Below are 25,375 nucleotides of genomic sequence, written 5' to 3'. Positions count from 1 at the left end.
ATCCAAAACCTCTTCAGAACAAATGGCCCCAGAGCCCCTCAGGCCAGATGCCCTAACTCACGAGCTCTTCAGTGTCCCTAAGACTCCTCACCTTTTCCAGGTCTGCACAGCTTCCAAAGTCTTGCTCAGACAGATAGCTGATGAGGGACTGTCCTTCTGATGGTCTTCGGAACATGCCCTCCCCAGAGCACAGGTACTGACCACCCTCTGTGGGAAAACAGAAAGTGGATGTGAAAAGCTCTGACTTGGAAAGCAAATCAGTAACAGACAAGCTTCTTAAGAAGTCTGATCATTTTACCACTAGAGACACTCCCAAGTTCTCCCAGGTAACAGGTTGGAAAGAAGATGTCTACCTTCTAAAGGAATTTCTCTGAATCTCAAAATCCCCAAGCACTAAGCCTCTTGGTTAAAGAATAGAATAAATGAAGAGAGCCTAGAGACAATCCTTTTGCCATCAAAATGTAAAGACGACACACTTGGCCTCTTACCCTACAAAAAAGGAAATAAAAAAACCTGTGCTGAGAATCAGACAAGGGAACAAATAGCTTCCTCGTGTGGATGATTTCCATGTGGAGCTTATCTTCTGGTAACTCAGCCTCAACACTCAAAGCTTCTTTTCAAGGTCCCTCTCACCCACTCAGAAAGCCATTCCATCTGGAGCGACAGACATTCATAGTGATAACACCCACAGCCTAAGAGAGGGTGGTACCCCTTATGTCAGAAAGGAGCAAGAGAAATGACAGGGCTGTGTGATTTCTAGCATGGGGGCTATAAATGATGAAAGGAAGGGTGAGACTGTACGGTGCGTACCCTCCACGGAGCCGACGTGAGCCAGACAGCTCAGAGCTTAGCAGGCATGAGGGGAGAGCCGAGGAAAGACACAGCTGCAGCCCTGGCCTTCCTAGTACTCACCATACTCCATGTACAGAGAGCTGGGTGTGCTGACTTCACTGCTTGGGCCAGAGTAAGGCAAGGGGCCTCTCAACTTCGACTTATCATTGCAGGATTCTAGTGTCAGTGACCACCAGGGAGTAAAAACACACATACGAGGTGAGCAACACATACATTCCCAACTTAGGAGTTTCCACATTTAACTGCTCCCATTCCCAATGCCCTCCCACACAGGAGAGAGGTGGCACACCAATGGGGAACAGTCCAAGAATGCAGGAACACACATGGAGGAAAGGAGATGGGGACTTGGTATATTCCAAGAGGAGAAGAGAAAACATGACCCAGAATGCAGCAACACAAAGGTGAAAAACAATCAAATCAAAATGGACTCATGAATTTAGTTCTTTTTTCTTCCACCTTCTTACCAAATGTTCTAGGAATATTGACCAATTTCCATCCCTTTGACAAGAACCAATGTAGAAAACAGTCCTCATATGGTAAAACAAAGGTAGGTACACTGAAACTTTTCTGATACCTTGACACTGGGATTTTAAACAATCTCAGAAAGGTTACACTAGGAAGACTAGGACACAGCCTCTCTTGAACCGGAAATGAACCTGAAATTTGTCATACCCATGTATTTAACCTGCTTCTGAATTAGAAAAACAAAATAAAATCCAGCAATTTCCTTAAAAGAAGCATCAAGAAAACGCTCGAGAAGCCAAGGACGATGGCCCTATATCCAAACGGCTCGGCCACAGGGCTGCACACCCGGCCTTCCTGGAGAAGGAAGGGAGAGGTTTCAAGAGAAGCCTGGCAAAGTAGGAAGTGGCAGGGTAGAAGTTTTTAAGGAACAATGAGAGGTTGGAGTAGAGAAAGAGCAGCAGGCAGGGCTCGCAGGAAATGAGAAAATGATACTCTCCAAAGGAAAACACAAAATTCCCAGCGCTACCTAAGGAAGAGCAGGCAGAAAAGCAGGTGGGTGCCTGGGAAATGAGCAGGATGCTCTGGAGAGAGAATGACTGAGCTGCATCCAACCCACATCCCCCACAGATGGTGCCAGCTTGTCAGCTGCTCCTCTTAATTTAAAAAAAAAAAAAAAATGCTACTACGTAATAAGAGGTAACTCTGTGTTTTCCTTGGGTCTCCAAGATTTCTGCTGGTCCTGGCAGTAGGCTCTCCTCCTCACTACTGAAGACAGACCAGCAGTCACCAGGATGCCTTGGTAAGAAGCTATGACTTGGAGGGGACCTTTGAGGTGCCCAATAAAATTTAGTGCCCAACACAAACTCCAACACCAGCACCCTATTCCTTTACAACATGTAAAGGCCATCCAGCCTTTGCTTCCTGAGCTTACTACCTCCTGATATTGCTCCTTCAAGTGAGCAGCTCTGATTCTTAGTCTTCACCCTCACTTGAGACTTCTTACAATTTCTCAGCTCCTTAAGCACAACAATGCTCTTCCATACAGTGGTCCTATCAACTTCCTCCTCTTGAACTTTCCCCTTTCCACGCTAATCTACTCTGTGGCTTCCCCAGGAGGCCACAGCTCTCAGCCCTCCCTCCCTATTCTGTCGTGCAGACATATTCTACTACTACTACTATCTCCATGAACCCGGAACTGGACACAATATTTAATTTGAACACCACCGTGAAAACCAAAGAAACAGACTTAAGTCACTAGAAAACACCTGTGCAATAACGGAAATGGGGGTGGGATGGGACTTACGGAGGAAGGAAAATAGGTGAAAGAAAAAGGAAATGGGACTCTGGGAGAGGCAGAAAACATGCATCCACATCCAAGACCACAGAAAGGGGGAAAAACACATTCTGGTGTTAATTCAAGGAAAATAAAGTAATACATAGTAAGTACTCAGTTATTAAAAAAAAAAAAATTCTCCCACCAATTCATCATGATGCCTTAGACAAAGAGCAGGCTTCGGTTTCACCTTTGGGCAAATCAGGATTGATAAATCTTGACTCTGCCTCCCAGAAGCTGTTGGGAGACTGACTGAGGCATCTGGAAGTCATGGGCAGAAAACGTAGGATGCAAAATATCGGGGGCATCTCAGAGACAGGTCCAAGAACCGCAGCAGGATTACCCAGCCTCGCCAGACTTGATTTGACACCAGAACGGAAAAGGAGGTTCTGAACTAAGCAAGATGGGCACAGAGGAGGAGGAGGTGGCAGACAGAAAGGACTGGCTCCCAAACCTGCAATGGGATCTTCAACTATAATGGTGATGTTCCTGGGGCCTCCTGTTCGTAGACAGACAGGTGCAGAGAAGAGTCCAAACAGAGGAAATGAGAATAGAGTGAGGAAAAGAGCGTCCTTTTATCTAGCAGAGGTGGGGACTTAACCCCCAGGAGGGGACCGTAGTGCTGAAATCCTCAGCTACTGAATTGAGGCAGCTGACTCACAAGAAGCTACACACGACCCTGTCTTCCTCAGACCCTTTTGCTTAGGTTTTCTCTGGCTCCCCTTTCCAATGCAGGTTACCGTGGTTTCTGGAATCCATGTGGATTCAAGAACGGGGGCAGGGAAGTTTTCCATGCTCAAAGACCAGCGGCCTGGACTACACAGACAGCAGGCCTGCAGCAGGAGATGTGAAGTGAGGAGCTAACCCAAGTACTCTTCACATCTAAGAAAGTTCATGGGAAGACAGGCTTTGATATGGAGATTTTTTTTTTTCCTAGAGAGTTCCAATAAGGCAAACTGCATCTTGAGTGGAAAACAGAAAAAAGTTTGTCACTCACAAGTTTCAGATGAGGGCCTCAGATCTCACCTTTCTAGAAATTATAATGAGAAATCAATGGCAGCTCCAATTGCTACAGGAAATCTTCCTCTTTTTAAAATTTTTTTGTATTTTATTTCCGGAGCTTTCCTACCCAGAACTGGCTTTGAGCACAGAGATCCATGTTACACTTGCTGTTATGGAAGTTTTCCTATAAATGAAACCCAACCAAAGCCTGCCAGACACTAACAACCCATGACAGAAGATGGCAGGGAGATGGCAAAAGCAACGAGCCCCATGTCTCCCATGCTGAGGGTGCCCTCTGCTAGCAGCTGGTGTTTGCGTGAGGATGGGCTCAGTGGCCAGGGCCTCCTTACCAGGCTGCCTTCCAACCTGTATTAGTGATGCAACAGTCAGCCCCCCTAACTGGTTTCCTCGGTCCCATCATCCCACACTCATATATCCTAGTTTTAATGAGGAAACCCCAAGATCATTTTGCCTCTCTCATATTACACCTGACCGCATTTCTCAGGAATCACAGAAAGGGGAGGAATTTAATGGGATTATTTTCAAAGCTCCTAAGAATTTCCCCTCTGTCTGAGAGAAACATTAAAAACTCAAACTGTGACAAGTCGCACTATCCTCTGATGCTAAGGAACTGCCGCAAGAAACCAGGGAAATGTTTACTATTTGGCAATGTATAAAGGAACAAACATCAATATTCTCAGAGAGATCTCCTGGGTATTCATATCACACTACCAACTTTCCTCTTTCTTTATAAGCAGGACAGCCCACCGTGTCATCAGAAACATAACTTACTAAGAAGAGGCTGGTGACAATCATTACCTGGGGCTCCTCTGGAGGCAATGTTGGTGTCCGAATGGGAGCGAGTGTGACTCTTCTTTGTTCCACTGGTGGCAGTGAGTGTCTGCCCCTCTGAGAAACTGGACCTGCGAAGGACGCTGGACAGCTGGCTCTGCCCACCTCCCTCCTGCTCGCCTAGGGAAGAGGCAGCAGAGTCGGGCTTCTGCGAGCTGCTGGAGGAGAACAAGTTGGAGCTGCTGCTCTCAGCATTGCTGCTGTGACTCTGACAGCTGGCAGTCCGGCCTCGGGGATCCAGGTTGCCAATGGCCAAGTACTCCGGCCCCTCGCTGGCATCGCCTGGAGAATCATTCTGGCTGCTGACCTGGGATGCTTCTAGGGGGCTGGTCAGAGTGCTAGAGCTCATCTCATTTGGGGTTGAGGGGGGATCCCCAGCTAATGAGGAGACTGCAAGCAGGGGGGCTTGGAAGGTCTGATCCCGCGCTGGTGAGACATGCTCTTTGCTTTCTTGAGGTTTCCGGGGAGGGCCAGAGAGTGAAAAGGAAGTGGATCTTCTTTCTAGGATATAAAAAGGGGAAAAAAAGGTGAGCTGGAAAGCTTTGGTGCATAGGAAGGACTTCTCGACAACTAAGGGCCAAACTCCCTATCGTGACTGGGTGCCCGGGACATTGGTATCATCTTAGAAAAGGCGCACCATGCGAAATAAGCAGAAATTGCTTAGAAGCAGGTAAGCTGGGTAAGAGTGTGGGCTCTTGACACAGTGGCTTCGGTGCTTCTTAGTGTACATTTCCCACCTATAAAATGAGCAATGACAACAACATCCATGGCACAGGATTGTTCTGAGGATCAGATGAAGTAATACATATAAACTGATTATAACAGAGCCTGGCATGGGGCAAGCCCTCAGTAAGTGTTAGCTATTATTACTGGAATACCTTCTTGTCAATGGGGATTAGAAATCCAGGAGAATCTAAAAACATCTCTCTTTCCTCTACTACTTCCATGATTCTGCTAAATTACTTTAGGCTAGTTACTATACAACTTCTTAAGATATCCACTATCAAGACACAGAATGTGACCAACCTGCACCAACCCACAGCTCTATCTAGACCTTTGTGCACCCACAAGGTTTCCTCCTTTCCGGGGCTGGGCATGCATGTACTGACTACCCCTTCCTGCCCCCATACCTGAGCTGTGGTTGGGTGCAGACTGGTGGAGGCTAGAGAAGGACCCAAAGTAGGGATGTTGAGCGTAGCTGGTTGAAGTCGTGCATGTGGATCCAGGCAGAGCTGTCAGGCTCTGGCTCTTGGTTACCAGCAGCGGGCTCTCATGCTTCCGGGCAAACTACAAAACAAACGTGTCTGAGCTGAGGACAGAGGCCCTGTAAGGAGGAACATTCGGCCCCACAGAAATGCTGGTAGAAGCTGACCTTTGGCAGCAGGCTTGGAACTACAGCCAGAGCCCGCAGGTTGGACATACAGCCCTTCTGCTCTATTCGAGGACACAACTTTGAAACCTTGAAGTCCTGTGATACAGCACAGCTTCTGAAACTGGAACCCCAGGTGGGACCATGGGAGTGCTTTATCATGGAAGCAATACAACAAAATTCTTCAGACTATGCACATAGAGTCAGAAATCAGATCAGTGTTCATGTCCAGACCCTACTGCTTACCAACTTGGAGCAAGTGACTTACCTGCTCTGTCCCTCAGCTGGCTTCCTTTATAAAATAAAGATTAATGTCTCCCTTATAGAGTTGTGAGAATTCAATGGATGACACATGTGTTCCAGGCACACAGAAAGCATTTAATAGGTGGTAACTAAGAATCAAAATTTAAAAACCAGGAAAGAGAGGGCCTCCCTCCTGAAAAGGAGTCGGGATTGTGATTCCATTCTAGCTGAGGCACTGATATTAGTGAAGGGGTGAGTGAACTGGACGGTTAACAATAAGCAATATCAAGCAACAAAATTTTCTTTATACTTCAAGGATGAAAATGGACACAGGACCATTCCCGTGTCACACTAGGTCCTACCAGGTAGGACACTCTACAATCCTACTCTGGATTCAATCCTACCCCTCATTCAAAATCATCCTCTTCCTCTGGCTTGTCAAACCTGCCCTTATGGAAGTGCTTGCTCAGGCTACAGATTTTAAAAAAGGATTTAAAAAAAATATACATCTCCCTCCTTAAACAGACTTTATGCTTAGACTTTTTACTTCAGTAGATACTAAATGGTACCTCCCCTTCTTCTCCAAGTATTTTTTTTTTTTTTAAACGAAAGCCTTTTAGCTCATAACTGCCTAAGCAAAGAAAGAGTTTGCTACAGAAGGTTCTATCATGGGGAGGCCCAGGGACCCAGCATAGAGATCACTCCTTGCCCCCTTACCATAGATGCATCAAGCTGAGCCAGGAGGCGGGGGTTGTTCTGTTCCACGGCTTCCAGGCATTGGAGCATGGCCGTGACGTGGGCATTGCTTAGCAGGAAAGCAGTGTCTGGGGAGAGAAATGCTACTGTTGCAATGGAGCCCAACAGGGAGATCTTTAGCTTCCCTGTACAGCCTGGGAGAGGCTCAGGGAATGAAAGACACAACAGGTGAAAATGAATTAAGGAGAATCACGCCACTGCAGGGAGAAGAGGAATCAGGGATACATAAGTACAAGAGAGGCTAAGTGATACACACGCAATATAGGAGAGGCCATGCCCAGAGGCTTCAAAGTCACAAAGTCCCAGATTTGAATCCTGGCTGTAGGTGACTTGGCCTCCCCAGGCTCTGCTTCCCTGATCGGAAAACAGGGGTACTAATACCCAGCTCTCAGGGCTGTTGGGAGGGGTGCATGTATAAACAGAACATTACAGTGACTGGCACCTAGGAAACTCGCAGTAAATGGTGGTGGTTCTTATTGATTTGCACCTGTGGGAGTCAGGGAAGACCTTGGCATCCAGCTGGACTGTGTTCTGCACAAGAAAGAGAAGACCAGATGCATCCTTCTGATTAGAATCTCTGTTCCACCAAGTGAAAGTATCGGGCCCTGGGGGGAGAGTCAGCCTCTCTAGGAAGAGTAAAGTGGAAGAGATGGGAGAAGAGTGTGTGAGGATCCTGGGTGAGGGGACTCCACGTACCAGTGTAGAATTTTCTGATGTACTGCCTGTCCCCCAGCAGAGGCCGGAGTTGGGCAGAGAGACAGTGCCGCTGCAAACTGTGCTGCAGCCACAGCTCGGCCACGGCGCGCCTGCTGTCACTGTCCCCGCTCTCACCATCCGCACCGCTCTCGCCGTTCTCGTGCAGGCTGATGAACTGGGAGGCAAGGAGGCATGGGTCAAAACATGCATCCTGGTAAAGATGGCAAGACTGAGGCCTAAGGACCCAAGAACTAAATGGAGACAGGGAAGAGGCAACGATCAGAGGGACTCTGCCTCCAGGGAGCATCTAAAAGTTACAGAGGGAGGACAGGGGAGGAAGGGATTAGCGGCCCCATTGCTGGACTAGACCACTGGAGAAGACTGAAGCAGTTGTGACCTGATATGCAGCTCTAGGAGAGGACAAAGCTGCTACATATGTCTCTTTATGTTCTAGATCTGAAGAGACATCTAGCCTGCGGTACTCAGAGGAAGGATAAACTTGACCTCTTGGCTGCTCTCACAGAGTCTTCCATTTCAGGCGGTCTATGGAAAATAATGCAACAAAAACCTGGGGGAAAAGGATCTGGGAAGATGTCACCTAAGATCTGCCACCAAAGAGAAGCCATCTGAGCACCTTGTTTGGCTCTAGTCATAGCATTCTCTATTTGGAAGCTCCTTCTACTTGGCTGTTTCTAAAAGTAAGGTCTCACAGGCAGCTTCTAAGAAGTAACAACCATAGCAATATATTTTAGAAAAGGAAGTTAGCTGGAGGTGAAGGGGAGGGGTGGTAAGAAAAATTATGTGAAGGACAAAGAGAGTCTACGTAAGAAAACGCTGGGTTCTGGATTTTTCTCACAAAAAAAGGCCAGTCTGACACCTCGTAATTTGGTTCCCCAACGTTTTAAAAACAAATTACTCTTCCTGACATCATCTCAGCAATGAACCTGACAGTGGGTGGGATATACATGAAACAAAACTGGCTAGATATTGATAAGTATAACAGATAGATATTTCAGGGCTCTCTTAATTTGCATATATTTAAAATCTTCCATCATGAAAAGTTAAGTAAATAAATACATACATTAGGCAGTGATTGCTCTGGAACTAGCTGGCCAAGTCACTAACCTCCACGAGCTATTACCCTGATCGGAAATCTCAGTCTCACTTCCCCAACCATTTCAGGGAACCTCTTGACACTTTCCTAGGCTTTTGAACAGCTTCTTTCTGATCCTAATACGCAGATCTTTTAAAAATAACAAAGCTTTTTCACCCCTTCCCCAGAGGAGAGAAAGTAGGTCTGGGGCAATGGGTCTAATGGGGTTTATTTTTTAGGGCAAATAATCCTCCCTTCCAAATTAGTCCTACAGGAGTAACTTCCTCAGTTAATAGGAACCTTGACACATACCATCTTTCTAGCCTAGCAGACTCTTCAGACAGATCATCGAACAACCAAGCCTTGTGGTTACTTTTCCTTTCTTACCTTTTCCACATGAAGGGCTGAGTGGGGACTGAGCCAGCGGATGTCCTTCACAAACTGCCAGTAATCAGTCTGGCGGCAACAAACCTGCTGTGGGAACATACAAGGTGAAGAAATCACTACCACTTTAGACCAAATCTAGTTCTGGTGTTGACAATCAAAGACAGAAGGGGAAAAAAGCCTAACCTTCCCTGCCTCAACAAAGGTTCTCAGCAGCAATCAGGAGAAAAACACCTGTTCACCCTTTTTAAGGATAATGTTAAAACCATTTTTAAAAAGATTTTATTTATTTATTTGACAGAGACACAGTGCGAGAAGGAACACAAACAAGAGAATTAGGAGAGGGAAAAACAGGCTTCCCATGGAACAGGGAGCCCAGTGCGGGGCTCGATCCCAGGACTCTGGGATCATGACATGAGCCGAAGGCAGATGCTTAAAGACTGAGCCACCCAGGCACCCCCAAAATCATTTTAATTGTTCTTTTGATCAGCTAATGCATGCATATAACATAGAAGGTCACACAATGAAAATAACCTGATTTCTCCCTTATCTCTCCACCATTCAGCCCTAGAAGGCAAGTCTTAAAACTAGTGAAGAGTTTAAGTTATTTGTTAAAAATCAGAGATGTATGTCTTCAGTTACTACTGCAAAACCAAGTAAGGAAAGACCTGCTTTTCCCATGCTATCCAGGTCAGGAAAGGGCTGTATTTAGAGTCAAAGAAATGATCAATGCTTGATAAAATAGTCTCATACTGGAGAAGGCCTGAACTGGAGAAGGCAAATGTTTATAGTAGGAAAATCTAATTCTTATTTTTTGAGAATCCTTTCTAAGATTACTGGGCACAGATTAAAACAAATCTAAATAATTGAGAAGTACAAACTTAGCACAAGCATTAAGAGACAGACTAACCAACATTACAAAACAAACAGCCTAGAAAGAGTCCTTAAATTGGAACTTAATATATGACCCAAAAAGCAACTGAAATGTCATCTCAAATGGGTGGGTTCTCACCTAGACTGGTAAGGCAGAAGTGATAATAAGAGGTGTCAATGTACAGGCTCTTTTGCCAACTGGAGTCATGGAGACCTTTAAGATCTTGGCAGCAGTGTGGCAGTGTTCTGATCTCTGTTCTGTGGCTTAGTGAACACTGAGTGGCCAGGGATGGGCAGCAGTGGAATATCCACTCCAGAATGTCCTCTGGTTAGTTACATCTATGTGAATAGGATCTAAACTTGGTTTCTTTTCTTTAGATAAAATTCTAGGCTAACTCAGAAATAAAACTGGGGATATCACTATAGATATTATGGACGTTACAAAGGAATACTATCAACAACTCTACGGTCACTAGTGTGACAACCTAGGTAAAACAGATCAATTCCTCAAAAGATACAATCTGCCAAATATTACCAGGAAGAAACAGATAACCTAAGTAGGCCTATATCTCCTAACAAAAATGCAATAAACAATTAATAACTTTCTAAAACCAAAAGCACCAGGCCTAGATAGGTTCACTGGTGAAACATTTAATCATGCCAATTCCCTATAGTCCCTTGAAGAAAATACAAGCAGAGGAAAATACTTTTCCAAATCATTCTATGAGGCCAGGATTATCTTAACACCAAGACCAGGGAAAAAAAACACAAGAAAATTATGGATCAGTATCTCTCATGAACATAGATGCAAAATTCTCAAAAAAATTAGTAAATCAAATCCAAAATTGTATAGAAAGAATTATACACCATGACCAACCAGGATTTACAAGAAGTATGCAAGGCTGGTTCAACATTCCAAAATCAACACATCAAATCACATCAATGGAATGTGATGGTATTCATTACATCAACAGCTAAATAAGAAAAAAAAAACCACATGATCATATCAGTAGATGCAGAAAAAGCATGTGACAAAACCCAACACCCACTTATAATAAAAACTCTCAGTAAACTAGAAATAGAGGGGAACTTTTTCAAATTGATAAAGAGCCTACAAAAACCTACAGCTATCATTATACTTAATGGTGAGAAGCTCAAAGCTTTTCCACTAAGATCAGGAAAAAAGCAAAGGTGTCTTCTCTTTCCACTACTTTTTAACATCTTTCTTTTTTAGAAAGATTTTATTTATTTATTTGACAGACAGAGATCACAAGTAAGCAGAGAGGCAGGCAGAGAGAGAGGGAAGCAGGCTCCCCGTTGAGCAGGGAGCCCAATGCGGGGCTCAATCCCAGAACCTGGGCATCATGACCTAAGCTGAAGGCAGAGGCTTTAACCCACTGAGCCACCCAGGCGCCCCTCCACTACTTTTTAACATCTTAATGGAAGTCCTAACTAATGCATTAAGGGGGGAAAAAAGGACATAAAAGACAAACAGATTGGGAAGGAAGAAATAAAACTGCTTTTTTTCATTGATGACATGATTATCTAAGTAGAAAATTCTAAATAATCAACCCCAAAGTTCCTGGAACTAGTAAGTAATTATAGCCAGATCATAGGATGCAAGGTTAATATGAAAACCAACCACCTTCCTATATATCAGCAATGAGCAAGTGGAATTTGAAAATAAGAACACATTACCATTTACTCTACCACTCCCAAAATGAGATACTTAGATAGAAATCTAACAAAATATGTATAAGATCTGTATGAGGAAAACTATAAAACACTAATAAAAGATAGCAAAGAACTAAATAAATACAGAGATAATCCATGTTCATGGATAGGAAGACTCAATATTGTCAAATGTCAGTTCTTCCCAATTTGATCTATAGCTTCAATACAATCCAATCAAAATCCTAGCAAGTTATTTTTTGGATATCAACAAACTCATTGTAAAGTTTATATGGAAAAGCAAAAGACCCAGAATAGCTAAAACAATATTGAAAGACAAGAGCAAAGTTTTTCTTCAAAAAGGACTGACACTATCTGACTTGAAGACTTATATAAAGGCACAGTAATCAAGGCAATGTAGTATTGGGAAAAAAACAGAAAAACAGACCATGAAACAGAATAGAGAGCTCAGAAACAGACACATAAATAAAATCAACTAATCTTTGACAAGAGAGCAAAGGCAATACAATGGATCAATGATAGTATTTTTCAACATGGTGCTAAAACATTGGATATCCACATGCAAAAAAATCAATCTAGACACAGATCTTACACCTGTCACAAAAATTAAGTCAAAAGGAGTCATAGACCTAAATGTAAAATGCAAAACTATAAATCTCCCAGAAGATAACACAGCTAGAAATCTAGATGACCTTGGGTATGGTAATGACTTTTTTGATACAAGACCAAAAGGATGACCCATGAAACAAAGAACTGATAAGGCAGACTTCCCTAAAATTAAACACTTTTGCTCTGTGACCAACATGTCAAGAGAAGGAAAAGACAAACCACAAACTGGGAGAAAATTTTTGCAAAGCCACATATGATAAAGGGATGTTATCCAAAACATAAGAGAAACTCTTAAAAACACAATAATAAGAAAACAAACAATATGACTTAAAAAATGGGCCAAAGACTTTAACAGACACCTTGCCAAAGATATACAGATATATAAATAAGCACATGAAAAGACATGCCACATCATATATCATCAGGGAGATGTAAATTAAAACAACACACTACCACTATATACTTATATTAGGATGGCCCAAAACCAAAACAATGCCAACACTAATTGCTGGTGAGGATGTGGAGCAAAGGAACTCTCATTCATTGCTGGTGACAGTACAAAATGGTACAGCTACTTTGGACTTTTAATTTTTTTTCATTAATTTTTTTATTTGACAGAGGGAGAGAGAGCACAAGTAGGCAGAAGAGCAGGCAGAGAGATGGGGGGAAGCAGGCTCCCCGCCGAGCAGAGAGCCCGATGCGGGGCTCTATCTCAGGACTCTGAGATCATGACCTGGGTTGAAGGTAGAGGCTTAATCCACTGAGCCACCCAGGCAACCCAGTTCAGCTACTTTGGAAGACAGTTTGGCAGTTTCTTCCAAAACTAAACATACTCTTGCTATAGTAAGTACTCTGAATTGTGTAAGACTAATGAATCACAGACATGTACCCACGAAACAAATAATACATTATATATTAATAAAAAAAGGAAAAAAGTAACTATACTTACCAACTCTGAAAAAAAAACAAAACTAAATTAAACTAAACATACTCCTACCATAGGATCCAGCAATTACATTCCTTGGTATTTACCCAAAGGAGCTGAAAATTTATGCCCACAAAAAAACTTCTATAAAAATTTGATGTCAAATTATGTAGAGGCAAAATGACTTTCAAAGTTAGAAGGAAAAAAAACTAAAAATGTTGGTTCTATACTCACATTATAGGATCTTTAAATTGCCAGTCCAGAATAAAGAAATTAAAATCATAAGTCCTATATCACATATTATGAGTACAAGGTATTCGAGAAAGATGAAAGAAACTTCATCAGTGGCTCCACACTCCCAGAAAAGGTTTTGGCTCTATTATCTAAAGACTGTTGAACAAATGTAATTTTAGATGTTTTAAAATAAAATAAAATAAAATGTATGAATGACTCCTTAACTGCCCTCACTAATCAGAAAATGATTCAGATCACATTGTATAAGATTTTCCCGTCCTTATCCAAAAATGATGAAGCAGTTAAGGGGTAAATAGAATGACAAATGTTTGAATGTCGGGGGAAAAAATCAACAACATATGTCTTTGTACAAGTGAGGGGCTATTCCTACCATAATGAAAAGCTACAATAATTAAAACTGAGTGGTGATGACACAAAATAGAGAACAAGAGACCATAATAAAAAACCAGAAATAGATCTGTGTGTCAAGAGAATTAAGTATATTCAAAATAAATTACAGATGAAACAGTTTAAATGTAAAAAATTGGGTCATTAATAGAAGAAACCATGGAGAAATGTTTTTAATAATCGTACAGTGGGGAAGCCCTTTCAAAGCATCATACAGAGGCCCAGAAGCCCTGAGAGAAATGATCAATTTGACTTACTAAAAATCAGAGAGGTGCCTGGGTGGATCAGTTAAGCATCCAACTCTTTTTTTTTTTTTTTTTTAAGATTTCATTTATTTGCTTGTCAGAGAGAGAGAGAGACAGAGAGAGAGAGAGAGAGAGCACAAGCAGGGGGAGCTGCAGGCAGAGGGAGAAGCAGACTCCACACACATAGCAAGCAGCCCACTGTGGGACTCAATCCCAGGACTCTGGGATCATGGCCTGAGCTGAAGGCAGCCATTTAACTGACTGAGCCACCCAGGTGTCCCTAAGTGTCCAATTCTTGATTATGGCTCAGGTCATGATCTCAGGATTGTGAGATCAATCCCCCATGTGGGTCTCCATGATCAGTGAGTGGGGAGTCAGCTTGAGATTCTCTCTCTCCCTCTGCACCTCCCCACGAGTGCATATGTGTGTGTGTGCTCTCTAAAAATAAATAAATAAATAAATAAATAAATAAATAAATAAATAAAAGATTCTCTCTCCCTCTCCCTCTGCCACCCCTCTCAGATATTTCTGCATATTAAAGCCACCATTTGAAATGGCAAAAGACAAACCAGGAAAGAATATTTGCAATTCACATTACAGACAAAGGATTAATACCATTAATAAAGAACTCTTAACAAATCCCTGGGAAAAGACTAACAATCTAAGGAAAAGGGGGGAAAACTGGAAAAAGTTCACAGAAAAGGCTCTCATAAACATCTTTCATAATGAGAGAAATGTAACATTTTATCTATCATATTGGGGATAGTTTATAGTTTAAACACGCTATACTGGCGAAGCAAATACTCTTATACCTTGTTGGTGAGGATGTAAATAGGCATAACTTCCTGAAGGGCAATTTAGCAGTATCTATCAGAATTGAAATGCTCATAACCTTTAGCCTAAAAATTCTACTTCTAGGAATATCCTATTGTAAAGGATTTATCCATTATAGCACTGTTACTAACTATAAATGACTGGAAGTAATCTAAAAGTCCATTACCAGGGAACTGGTTACATAAATTATGGCACATACAATGGAATATTATAAAATGATCCATGTAAAAAAGAAAAAAAATGCTTTATATAATGATTTGGAATGAATCACAAGATATATCAAGAGAAAAAAACCAAGGTGCAGAATAGTAATTACAGCATGCTTTTATTTGTGTGAAAACAATCAGGAAATATAGCAAAGAAAATTATTCATAAAGTCTTTTATAAACATAAAAATTCTCTGGAAAGAAACTGGTAAACAGTAGTTACCTGCAGGACTGGAAGGAAATAAGATATTTCACTGACTATAGTTATATGCTTTTTTAAAACCATATAAAGGTATTGTTTATTTAAAAAATTAAATATTTTAAAGCAAGTTACAGAATGATATGTATAATATAATCTTAATATTTTAAAAAGCACATGAATGTGTAGAAAAAAAATAAGATCTACCAAAATGTTAAGAAGCAATAATACTTGGTGTTGACTTGAAGGTGATATTTACTTTCTTCAAATTCTTTTTTGCTATTTTCCAAATTTTCAACAAATAAAAATATTTAACTAATATATTCAGGAAAAAAAACACACAGAAGTCTTTGTGTTGTTATGGTTATTTTTTAAATTAGACCACCAAGAAGAGGCTTCTTCTTGGCAGTGGAAAAGAGGGGAGATCTTTTTATTTCTCGTATTTAGCTGAGGAATCTTAGGGACTGAATGCCTCCACATTTCTAAGCAGTAGAAAGGAAAAGATCAAATATGCCTTGCCTTACGGGAAAACTAAAAGGTAGCCCAGATGCAGGCTGTCAAGAAAAATGAGATCTCTCTAAAAATATGATCATGATGTTCTAGCTTTCATAAGGCCCTGAGTGATTTAAAAAATAAAGTTCACATTCCATAACACATCCTTATGAAAGCACAGAATAGATATGACCAGCATGAATCACTGTATCCCTTCCCCCTCTCCAAGGGCACAACACCCAGAATAGCTTCCTGATGACGCAGCAGCCAGAAGCCTTTGAAAGCATTAATCTTTCGGGAGGAAATGAGAGGGAAAAATAAGTCCCTGACACAGCCATTAATTGTTAGGTCTTCACAAGGCAGAAGAGGGTAGCAGTGAAACTGGTATGGATCTTCTGGTCATGATTCTTTCCATTACAGTCTGCAGCTGAAAAGTGTGTTCAAGACAGCTTTGCCTGGTTTACTCTGTTTTCACTTATTAACACTAATGCTTTTCTGCAGATGACCATATACTTTAATATTTTTCATTCTGATAACCACATGCTTTCACAGATATCATTCGTTAATAATTCTAACAAGATACGCTAATATTGTTTTGCATTTACCAAGCATCCTTCATTTGGAATCCCATTACTTTACTATTTCATTATGACATTTTCTCTTTCTGGCACAGATGGGAAAACTGTCTTGTAATATGGGGAAGTGATTACTCTAGATGACAATGTAAAATTAGTAACAGAGCCAAGAAAAGAACCTTTTTGCTATCAAAATGCAAGTGCTTAACCACTAAATGGTAGCTACACTAATCTGGTAGTTATTTTGGTCATCAGCCTGGGAAACTTATATTGAGTTTTTATACAACATGTGGCATGATTCCCAAGGTTCTGGCTTGGCAATGTCACAAATCAGTGTTAAAAATAGGAGGAAGGGCAATCTAATGAGGAAAATAAGTTTGTTTTGGGTCATGTTCTGCTTGGCCTGTACAACAGACTGCTAGATGATAACGTATAGCAGACAGCTAGTCTTATGGATCTGGAGTTCAGCAGAGGTGTCTGAGCTGGGGGTCTTTAGTACACAGGTGATAGTTAAAACAAACAATGCAAGTGGATGAGGCTGTTTCCGGAAAATGTACAAAGTAAGACAAGATAAGGATGTAGGACAGAATCCCATTAAAAGCTAGAATCCAAGAAGAAGAGATTCCAGGGAAAGAAACTAAGAAGGAATGGTCACAGAGGTAGGAAGACTCTATGACATTAGAAGATAATAATGCTGTATAAGTCAAGGTGTGATGATGGTCAACAGTAAAGAACATCAGACAGGGTTCAAAGGAGAAGAAAAGTTCATGTATCTGATAACATGGACATCATTTTACCTAAATTTCAGTAGCAGGATCACCAGTGGTATGGCCAAAATCCAGACTGTAGTGGGTTAACTAATTTGTTCTATACATTCCTGTCTTCATAACTATAACTATTTTTTTTCCCATCAGACTACATGTAACTTGAAACTTAAAAAATGAAAGAAACATTTATTATTTCCTGTGTGCCACAAACTGTACTATGCAAATTTTTATGTTAGTTTATTTAACCTTTCCATCAAACATTATGATGTAAATATTATCCTCATTTTTATAGATGAGAAAAACAAGGCTCAAAAAATTAATATTACCGGGACGCCTGGGTGGCTCAGTGGGTTAAAGCCTCTGACTTTGGCTCGGGTCAGATTCCAGGGTTCTGGGATCGAGCCCCATGTCCAGCTCTCTGCTCAGCAGGGAGCCTGCTTCCTCCCTATCTCTCTCTCTCTCTCTGCCTGCCTCTCTGCCTACTTGTGATCTCTGTCTGTCAAATAGATGAATAAAGCCCTTTTTTATTAAAAAAAAAAATTAATATTACCTAATAGTTAAGATCAACTGTCAATTTCTTATGTTTCTTAAAGCTTTTCATGTATATTATCTCATTCAATTCTCACAATAATCCTATGAGGTAGGTACCAGTGTTATCTCATTTTACAAATGAGTAAACAGAGGCATAAAGCAGTAACTTATCCATACCACATAGTGCTGAAGCTGGGATTAAAATATGAACATTCAACTCAGAAATCTGTAATGGTAACTACTATTTCATTTTTTTCCCCAAGGACCCAAGCGTTGTGTCTAGATTTCAATCTGGGTTCTATCTGATTCCAAAGACTTTTATCATTCTACTACACAATGCTGCTTCCAAATTCGTAGAATGGTGTTTGAATAACAGTAACTATTAAGAAACTCTTGAGCCTCTACCTTCCGCTCAGGTCATGATCTCAGGGTCCTGGGATCAAGCCCGGCATCAGGCTCTCTGCTCAGCGGGGAGCCTGCTTCCCCCTCTCTCTCTGCCTGCCTCTCTGCCTACCTGTGATCTGTCTCTCTCTGTCAAATAAATAAGTAAAATCTTTAAAAGAAGAAAAAGAAACCCTTTGAGAGAGCCTCACTTTCAGAACTTATTTTGAATAAAGAAAATCTCACCTAAGCCAACTTCTCCACTGAGTTCTGAAAATATCCAGTAAGAACATTAGTTTAAAGATACTGTTCGGAATATACACATATTTTTAGAAGGGAGGGTAGCATATGAATTCCTTAACGCTAATTATTTGATTAGCTCTTTTTCAGTGTGACTGCTAGTCTAGTTGAGAATAAATTCTGATTAAAAAAGAAAAAGACAGCACGCCTGAGTGGCTCAGTGGGTTGAGCCTCTGCCTTTGGCTCAGATCATGATCTCAGGGTCCTGGGATCAAGCCCTGCATTGGGCTCTCTGCTCAGCAGGGAGCCTGCTTCCCCCTTTCTTTCTGCCTGCCTCTCTGCCTACTTGTGATCTCTCTCTCTGTCAAATAAATAAATAAAATCTTTTTTAAAAAAGAGAGATAAAGAAGAAGAAAAAGAAAAAGACAAGCTTGGCTCAAGGGAGAGAGTTCCAGGGAAGAATACTTAGACCCTGACATGGGATGAGCATGAGTGTTTGGGAACACATGATTATGCACATATTTGTGAGGTCTGATTTTTTTTTAAAGTAGCATACCAGAGCCAATGACTCACTTGACAATTATACCCAGATATGAACCTTATCTAAAACACTGCAAATGGAGTAACTACCAAAGACGAAGCAAAACCATTAAGTATTATTACATTCTACTCATTATCAATACTCCAAGTTTATTAGAGTGTTTGAGGATATTACAGAAAAGAAACTCAACATTAATAAACTTTATATTTTAAAAAATTAAGCTATAACTTAAACTACGACTCCCAAGAATCAACGAGTTACCTACAAAATGATGCTCAAAGGATAGTATAAAAATGACAATATTCTGTAAATACTTCTTCTAGGGTGCTCCTAAGAGAAAAATCCTAGTGATTCGTCATTATTGTCCTTATTGTCTTCCTCATGATCATCATGTTACAGTCCTATCCTCAAGGACTCTCAGACTAGGAGCCTTCATCTTCTCCCTGCCAACACCTCAATGCAATTTTGTCTTTCCCACAAGTGGTGTAGTCAATCTGGAAGAAAAGAAGAAGTTCACATACCTGGTCATGGATGAGCCCATGATAGAGGATGCTTTGCATGTCCCTGCAAAGCCGTTCCAGGCCACCATACTTGGACCAGACGTTGGGACTGTTGGCTGACACCAAACCCTCCACGGTAGTCTTCAAATTACCCAGCAACTGCCAGTGCTCCCTCCTGCAAGGGCATCAATTATATCAATGGTTAGTTAACTTTGTTGTATCTGATCCTAATCATGTCAAAGAAAGTCTAAGCCAAGAAGCCTCCTGCCCTATATCCTAACATTTTATCCCCTATTAATTTTTTACTTGGGCATAAAACCCAATTCTGGAAGAACTTAAGTTGTAAAGAACACTAAGATTTAAAAAAAAAAATAAAGACAAAACAAAGAAAACTCCCTCAATCTTAATGTGGCATATTATGCATCGTAAGGTGATCTTCATCTATTATCTCATTTAATTCTCACATAAATAACCTATAACCCATGTTTCTAGGAGTGTGACCCATTAAGATCCATTTCTGGAAATGATAGTACATGAGCAACATATAAAGAGATGAGGGCATTGCTCAAAACCAGAAATCTTTTTCCAAGTAAAAAAGTCAAAAATGAATTTTTATTCACTATATTTCCATGCACTGAGTACACATACCTGTACACAAGTATTATGGTTAAGAATACAAATTATCCATTACTTCCCCCCATAGTTTTTTAAGCTAAAATAAAGACAAAAATGTTTTGTTTGCACTAAGTCATTTAGGGACATGCCCCCAAATCAGTCAACTTTTGGCTTATTCTGAACAATCTAAAGTACTGAAGAGGAAAAGTCTGAAAATTGTTATACTGCACACTTTACCTTGCCCTTCCATTTCTCATTAGAATACTACTCTTAATACTTTCCAAGGACAGTCACAGGAATAATTTTTTTCAGGTAACTTTCATCATACTATTTTACATCATTTAAATACCTATGGGGTAGAAGCATTCTGAATCTTTTCTATCTGTATTCAAAACTATTTATACAAAAACTATTTATACAAAATTTATACAAATTTATTCAAAACTATTTATACAAAACTATGTATACAAAACTATTTATAACTTATTTGTACACTTTCTGAGTCATTTTTAAAAGTGGATGAGTACAGTAAGACAAAATAAGATGAACAAAGCTAGGTCCAGTATAAAAGTGTCATCTAAAAAGAGAAAGTCAGATGAATCTCAATCTGGTCTTCCGCTCTCAAGACATTAAGACCAAGAATTTATTCAAACTGGGAGACAACCTTACACCTTTCAACATTCAAGTCACCAAACTCACTTGAGCCATTTCTTTCTTCCCCACTTTTACTGAGATATGATTGACATATTATATTGCTTTAAGGTATATAACATAAGGATTTGATATACATATTGTAAAATGATTACCACAATAAAATTAGTTAACATTAATCACCGAACATAGTTAGAAATTTTTTCTTGTGATGAGAACATTTAGATCTACTTTCTTAGCAACTTTCAAATATACAATACAGTATTGTTAACTATACTATACATGCTGTACATTACATGTTAACTATACATGCTGTACATTACATCCCCAGAATTTATTTATCTTATTATTGGAAGTTTGTATCTTTGGACCACCTTCACCCTCATTCCCCACACCCCCACCTCTAGCAACCACCAATCAATCTGTTCTCTGTTTCTATGAGTTTGACTTTTTTAGACTACACATATAAGTGAGAGCATACAGTATTTGTCTTTCTCGAACTGACTTATTTCATTTAACATAAAGCTCTAAAGGTCCATCCATCTTGTCAAAAATGGCAGGATTCCCTTTTTTAGGGCTGAATAATATTCCCGTGTGTGTGTGTGTGTGTGTGTGTGTGTGTGTGTGTGCCATTTTCTTTATCCATTCATCTATCAATGGATACTAAGGTTGTTTCCATGTCTTGCCTATTATAAATACTGCTTCAGTGAATACCGGGGTACGGATATCTCTTCAGCATCCTGTTTTTGTTTCCTTTGGATACAGACCCAGAAATGAAATTGCTGAATCAAATGTATTTCTATTTTTAATTTTTGAGGAATCTCCATACTGTTTTCTACAGTGGCTGCACCACTATATTCCCACCAAAAGTGCACAAGGATTCCCTTTTCTCTACATTCTCACCAACACCTGTCATTCATCTTTTTGATAACGGCCCTTCTAAGAGGTGTGAGGTGATAACTCATAACAGTTTTGATTTGCATTTCCCTGATGACTGATGATGCTGAGCACCCCTCCATGTACTTGTTGGCCACTTCCCTGTTCTATTTCCATACCAGTCCTTAGAGATATCTCAAATAACTAAGATGCACACGGGACTTAGACGGCCATTAAAATGCCACTTATTATTACATTGTGAGAAACTACCATCGCAGAGGCCAACTGACTACCAACTTCTGCTTCAGTGATTCTCCATCTCCTATGCTTCCTTAGGGTTAATCTGATCTGTTCAGATAGACACGGTTTTCACATTCCAAGAGGTTACAATCACGTCTTGTAGGCCTGAGAGCAGTTTGTTTACTAAAGCAACTTTGCATATCTATGTTCTGATTTATTCTGATTTAATCTTTTAAAAATTTTTTTAGTTAACATATACTATATTATTAGTCTCAGGAGTAGAATTTAGTGATTGATTCATCAGTTGCATATAACACCCAGTTCTCATTATTACATCAGGTGCTCTCCTTGACGCCCATCACCCATTTATCCCATTCCCCAACCCACCTCCCCTCTAGCAACCCTCAGTTTGTTTCCTAGAGTTCAGAATCTTTTCTGGTGTGCCTCCCTCTCTGTTTTCATCTTTATTTTTCCTTCCCTTCCCCTATGATCATCTATTTTGTTTCTTAAATTCCACATATGAGTGAAATCATATGGTATTTCTCTTTCTCTGACTTATCTCATTTAGCATTAATACCCTCTAGTTTTATTAATGTCATTGAAAATGGCAAGATTTTATTCTTTTTGATGGCTGAGCAATACTTCTGATTTATTCTTGATCTTACAAGCTTAACTGTCAAAGAACTACCGTGATAAATTCTGAAAGCAGACACCAAATACCCCATCATCCTACTAGGCTGTGATTCCAAAATTATATAAAGAATCCTGAAATCCAAGAAACCTGAGCATTCAGATCTACTACCAACTTCTGGACAAAGCTAAGGAACTTTCCTTCACCATACTATAGTGTCCCTAAGGTACCAAAGCTACAAAAGAATGTGGCTCTTATTCTAAGATACACCAAATCACTTACATTTGGTATATGCTCAAAGAAAAGTAAACTTTTAAAATTTTGACTTACATAGTCTATTTAGTATCTTTACCTTCTGAGGTTCCTTTACCCTAATGATACAGTTACCACTTTCAGAGAGTTGAAATGCTAAACTCAACTGAAGCCCATACACAGTGGTGGGACTAATCTATTCATACCTGAATCTTGGATGCAAGTAAATAGATCACCATGAGAAATCAAATATGACTCTGCATTCTTGAACCACATTTTCAGTAAGTAAGGTCAGTCTTTCTTGGGGCAAACCTGCTTGGTAATAATTATTTGAATAGTATCACCTTGGATTCATATGTAATCTTTACCTGGGCAAAGGTAAGGTCTTTGAAGTATATTAGGTTCAAAGTAGTTCTTTGCAGAGCCACTTCTGCAAGTACACAGAGTGCTCTCCCTTAATCACTGTAAATTAAAAGTCTTTCTAAGCATCTCACCCTGTGCCAAGGAAAAATCAGGCCTAAGTGGCAAGGGACAGCATAATCCATCCCTACCCGAATCACTTTCATCAAAAACCTCAGAATAAAGTCCCACGTATTTTTTGGGGGGGAGAATTTTCACTTCATTCCTCCTTTAAAGAGGAACAGAAATTGCTTAAGCAACTCAAATAAGATTATTCAAGGAAAAAGTTTTCCTAAAAGCCAGCTCAGTCTTAAGCTTGTCATGTCATGTCATGTCATGACAATCAGAAGTAATACTCAAGGAGCCAGCATTACCGTGATACTAAAACCAGATATGCTACAAAAAAAAAAGAGAGAGAGAGAAAGAGTGAGAGAACTACAGCCCAATGTCTCTGATGAACATGTATATAAAAATCCTCAAAAAATATTAGCAAACCAAAAGCATCAATATGTTACAATAATCATTCACTATCAATCACAATCATTCACTATCATTCACAATCAAGCAGGATTTATTTCTGGGATACAAGAGTGGTTCAATATTCACAAATCAATCAGTATGATATACCACATCAACAAGAGAAAGAATTAAAAAACTACATGATCACTTCAATAGATGCAGAAAAAGCATTTGACAAAGTACAACACCCATTTATTATAAAAACGCTCAGCAAAAAAGATTTAGAGGGAACATACCTCAACATAATAGAGGTCTTATATGAAAAATACAACAAACATCATACTCAGTGCAGAGCTTTTCCCCTAAGATCAGGAACAAGAGGAACAAAACAAGGATGTCCACTTTCACCCCCTTCTATTCATAGTAGGGCAAGTCCTAGCCACAGCAATCAGACAACAAAAAGAAATAAAAGGCATCCAAATTGGTTTAAAAAAAAAAAGGAGTAAAACTTTCCTTATTTGTAGATGACATGATACTATTTATAGAAAATCCTAAACATTCCACCAAAACACTGTTAGTAGTGATAAATGAATTCAGTAAGATCACAGGATACAAAACCAATATACAGAAATTTGCTGCATTTCTATACACTAATAATGAAGTAGCAGGAAGAGAAATTTTTTTAAAAATCCTATTTACAATTACACCAAAACAATAAAATACCTAGGAATAAAATTAACTAAGTAGGTGAAAGACGTATATTCTGAAAACGATGAAACACTGATGAAAGAAATTGAAGATAACACAAACAAATGGAAAGATATTCCATGCTCATGGACTGGAAAAACAAATACTGTTAAAATGTCCATACTATCCAGAACAATCTACAGATTTAATGCAATCCCTAGCAAAGTATAAATAGCATTCTTCTCAGAACTAAAACAAACAATCCTAAAAATTGCATGGAAACACAAAAGACACCAAATAGCCAAAGCAATCTTGAAAAAGAAGAGCAAAACTGGAAATATCACAAGCCCAGATTTCAAGATACACTACAAAACTATAGTAATCAAAACAATATAGTACAGGCACAAAAACAGACACACATCAATAGAACACAATGGAGAGCCCAGAAATAAACTCAGGATTATATGGTCAATTAATTTTTGACAAAGGAGGCAAGAAGATGTAACTGGAAAAAGACAGTCTCTTCAAAAAATGGTGTTGTGAAAACCGGACAGCTACATGCGAAAGAATGAAACTAGACCAATTTACATATACACAATATAAACTCAAAATGGACCTAAATGTGAGATCTGAAACCTGAGAGCTCTAGAAGAGAGCACAGGCAGTAATTCTCTGACATTAGCAATATTTTTCTAAATATGTCTCCTGAAGCAAGGGAAACAAAAGCAAAAATAAACTACTGGGACTACATCACAATAAAAAGCTTCTGCACAGCAAAGGAAACCATCAGCAAAACTAAAAGACAATTATAGAATGGAAGATAATATTTGCAAATGACATATCTGATAAAGGGTTAGTATCCAAAATATATAAAGAACTTCCAAAATTCAACATCAAAAAAATAAATAATCCAATTAAAAAGCAGGCACAAGACATGAACAGACATTTCTACAAAGAAGACATACAGACAGCCAACAGACACATGAAAAGATGTTCAACCTCACTCATCATGAAGCGAATGCAAATCAAAACCACAATAAGGTATCACTCTACATCTGCCAGAATGGCTGAAATCAAAAACACAAGAAACAGCAAGTGCTGGTGAGGATGTGGAAGAAAAAGGAACCCTCCTGCTCTGTTGGTAGGAATGCAAAGTAGTGCAGTCAATGTGGAAAACAGTGTGGAGTCTCCTCAAAAAATAAAAAAATAGAACTACCCTATGATACAGTAATTCTACTACCCATATTCTTTACGTAATATGAAAATAC

General features: G+C 39.8%; 1 protein-coding gene across 12 annotated transcripts in view; it reads right to left on the bottom strand.

The window, feature by feature from the left end:
• RUBCN (rubicon autophagy regulator) overlaps positions 1–25,375 on the bottom strand; it is a 55,062-nt gene that overhangs the window by 19,094 nt on the left and 10,593 nt on the right. For 6 of the 12 annotated variants that reach the window (XM_032336131.1, XM_032336176.1, XM_032336139.1 and 3 more), the window contains exons 2-10: positions 19,319–19,472; positions 9,049–9,135; positions 7,569–7,743; positions 6,834–6,940; positions 5,635–5,791; positions 4,472–5,005; positions 3,105–3,149; positions 913–1,008; positions 92–207 (exon numbers count right to left, since the gene is read on the bottom strand). In XM_032336131.1, coding sequence (XP_032192022.1) covers positions 92–207; positions 913–1,008; positions 3,105–3,149; positions 4,472–5,005; positions 5,635–5,791; positions 6,834–6,940; positions 7,569–7,743; positions 9,049–9,135; positions 19,319–19,472 — 1,471 coding nt within the window. The remainder of the gene's footprint in view (positions 1–91; positions 208–912; positions 1,009–3,104; positions 3,150–4,471; positions 5,006–5,634; positions 5,792–6,833; positions 6,941–7,568; positions 7,744–9,048; positions 9,136–19,318; positions 19,473–25,375) is intronic. The other 6 variants (XM_032336147.1, XM_032336154.1, XM_032336161.1 and 3 more) reach the window with 4 other exon arrangements.

The sequence above is a fragment of the Mustela erminea genome, chromosome 1 (assembly GCF_009829155.1).
Source record: "Mustela erminea isolate mMusErm1 chromosome 1, mMusErm1.Pri, whole genome shotgun sequence".
In the NCBI taxonomy this organism is placed as follows: Eukaryota; Metazoa; Chordata; class Mammalia; order Carnivora; family Mustelidae; genus Mustela; species Mustela erminea.
This window is presented reverse-complemented; position numbering and strand designations above follow the sequence as displayed.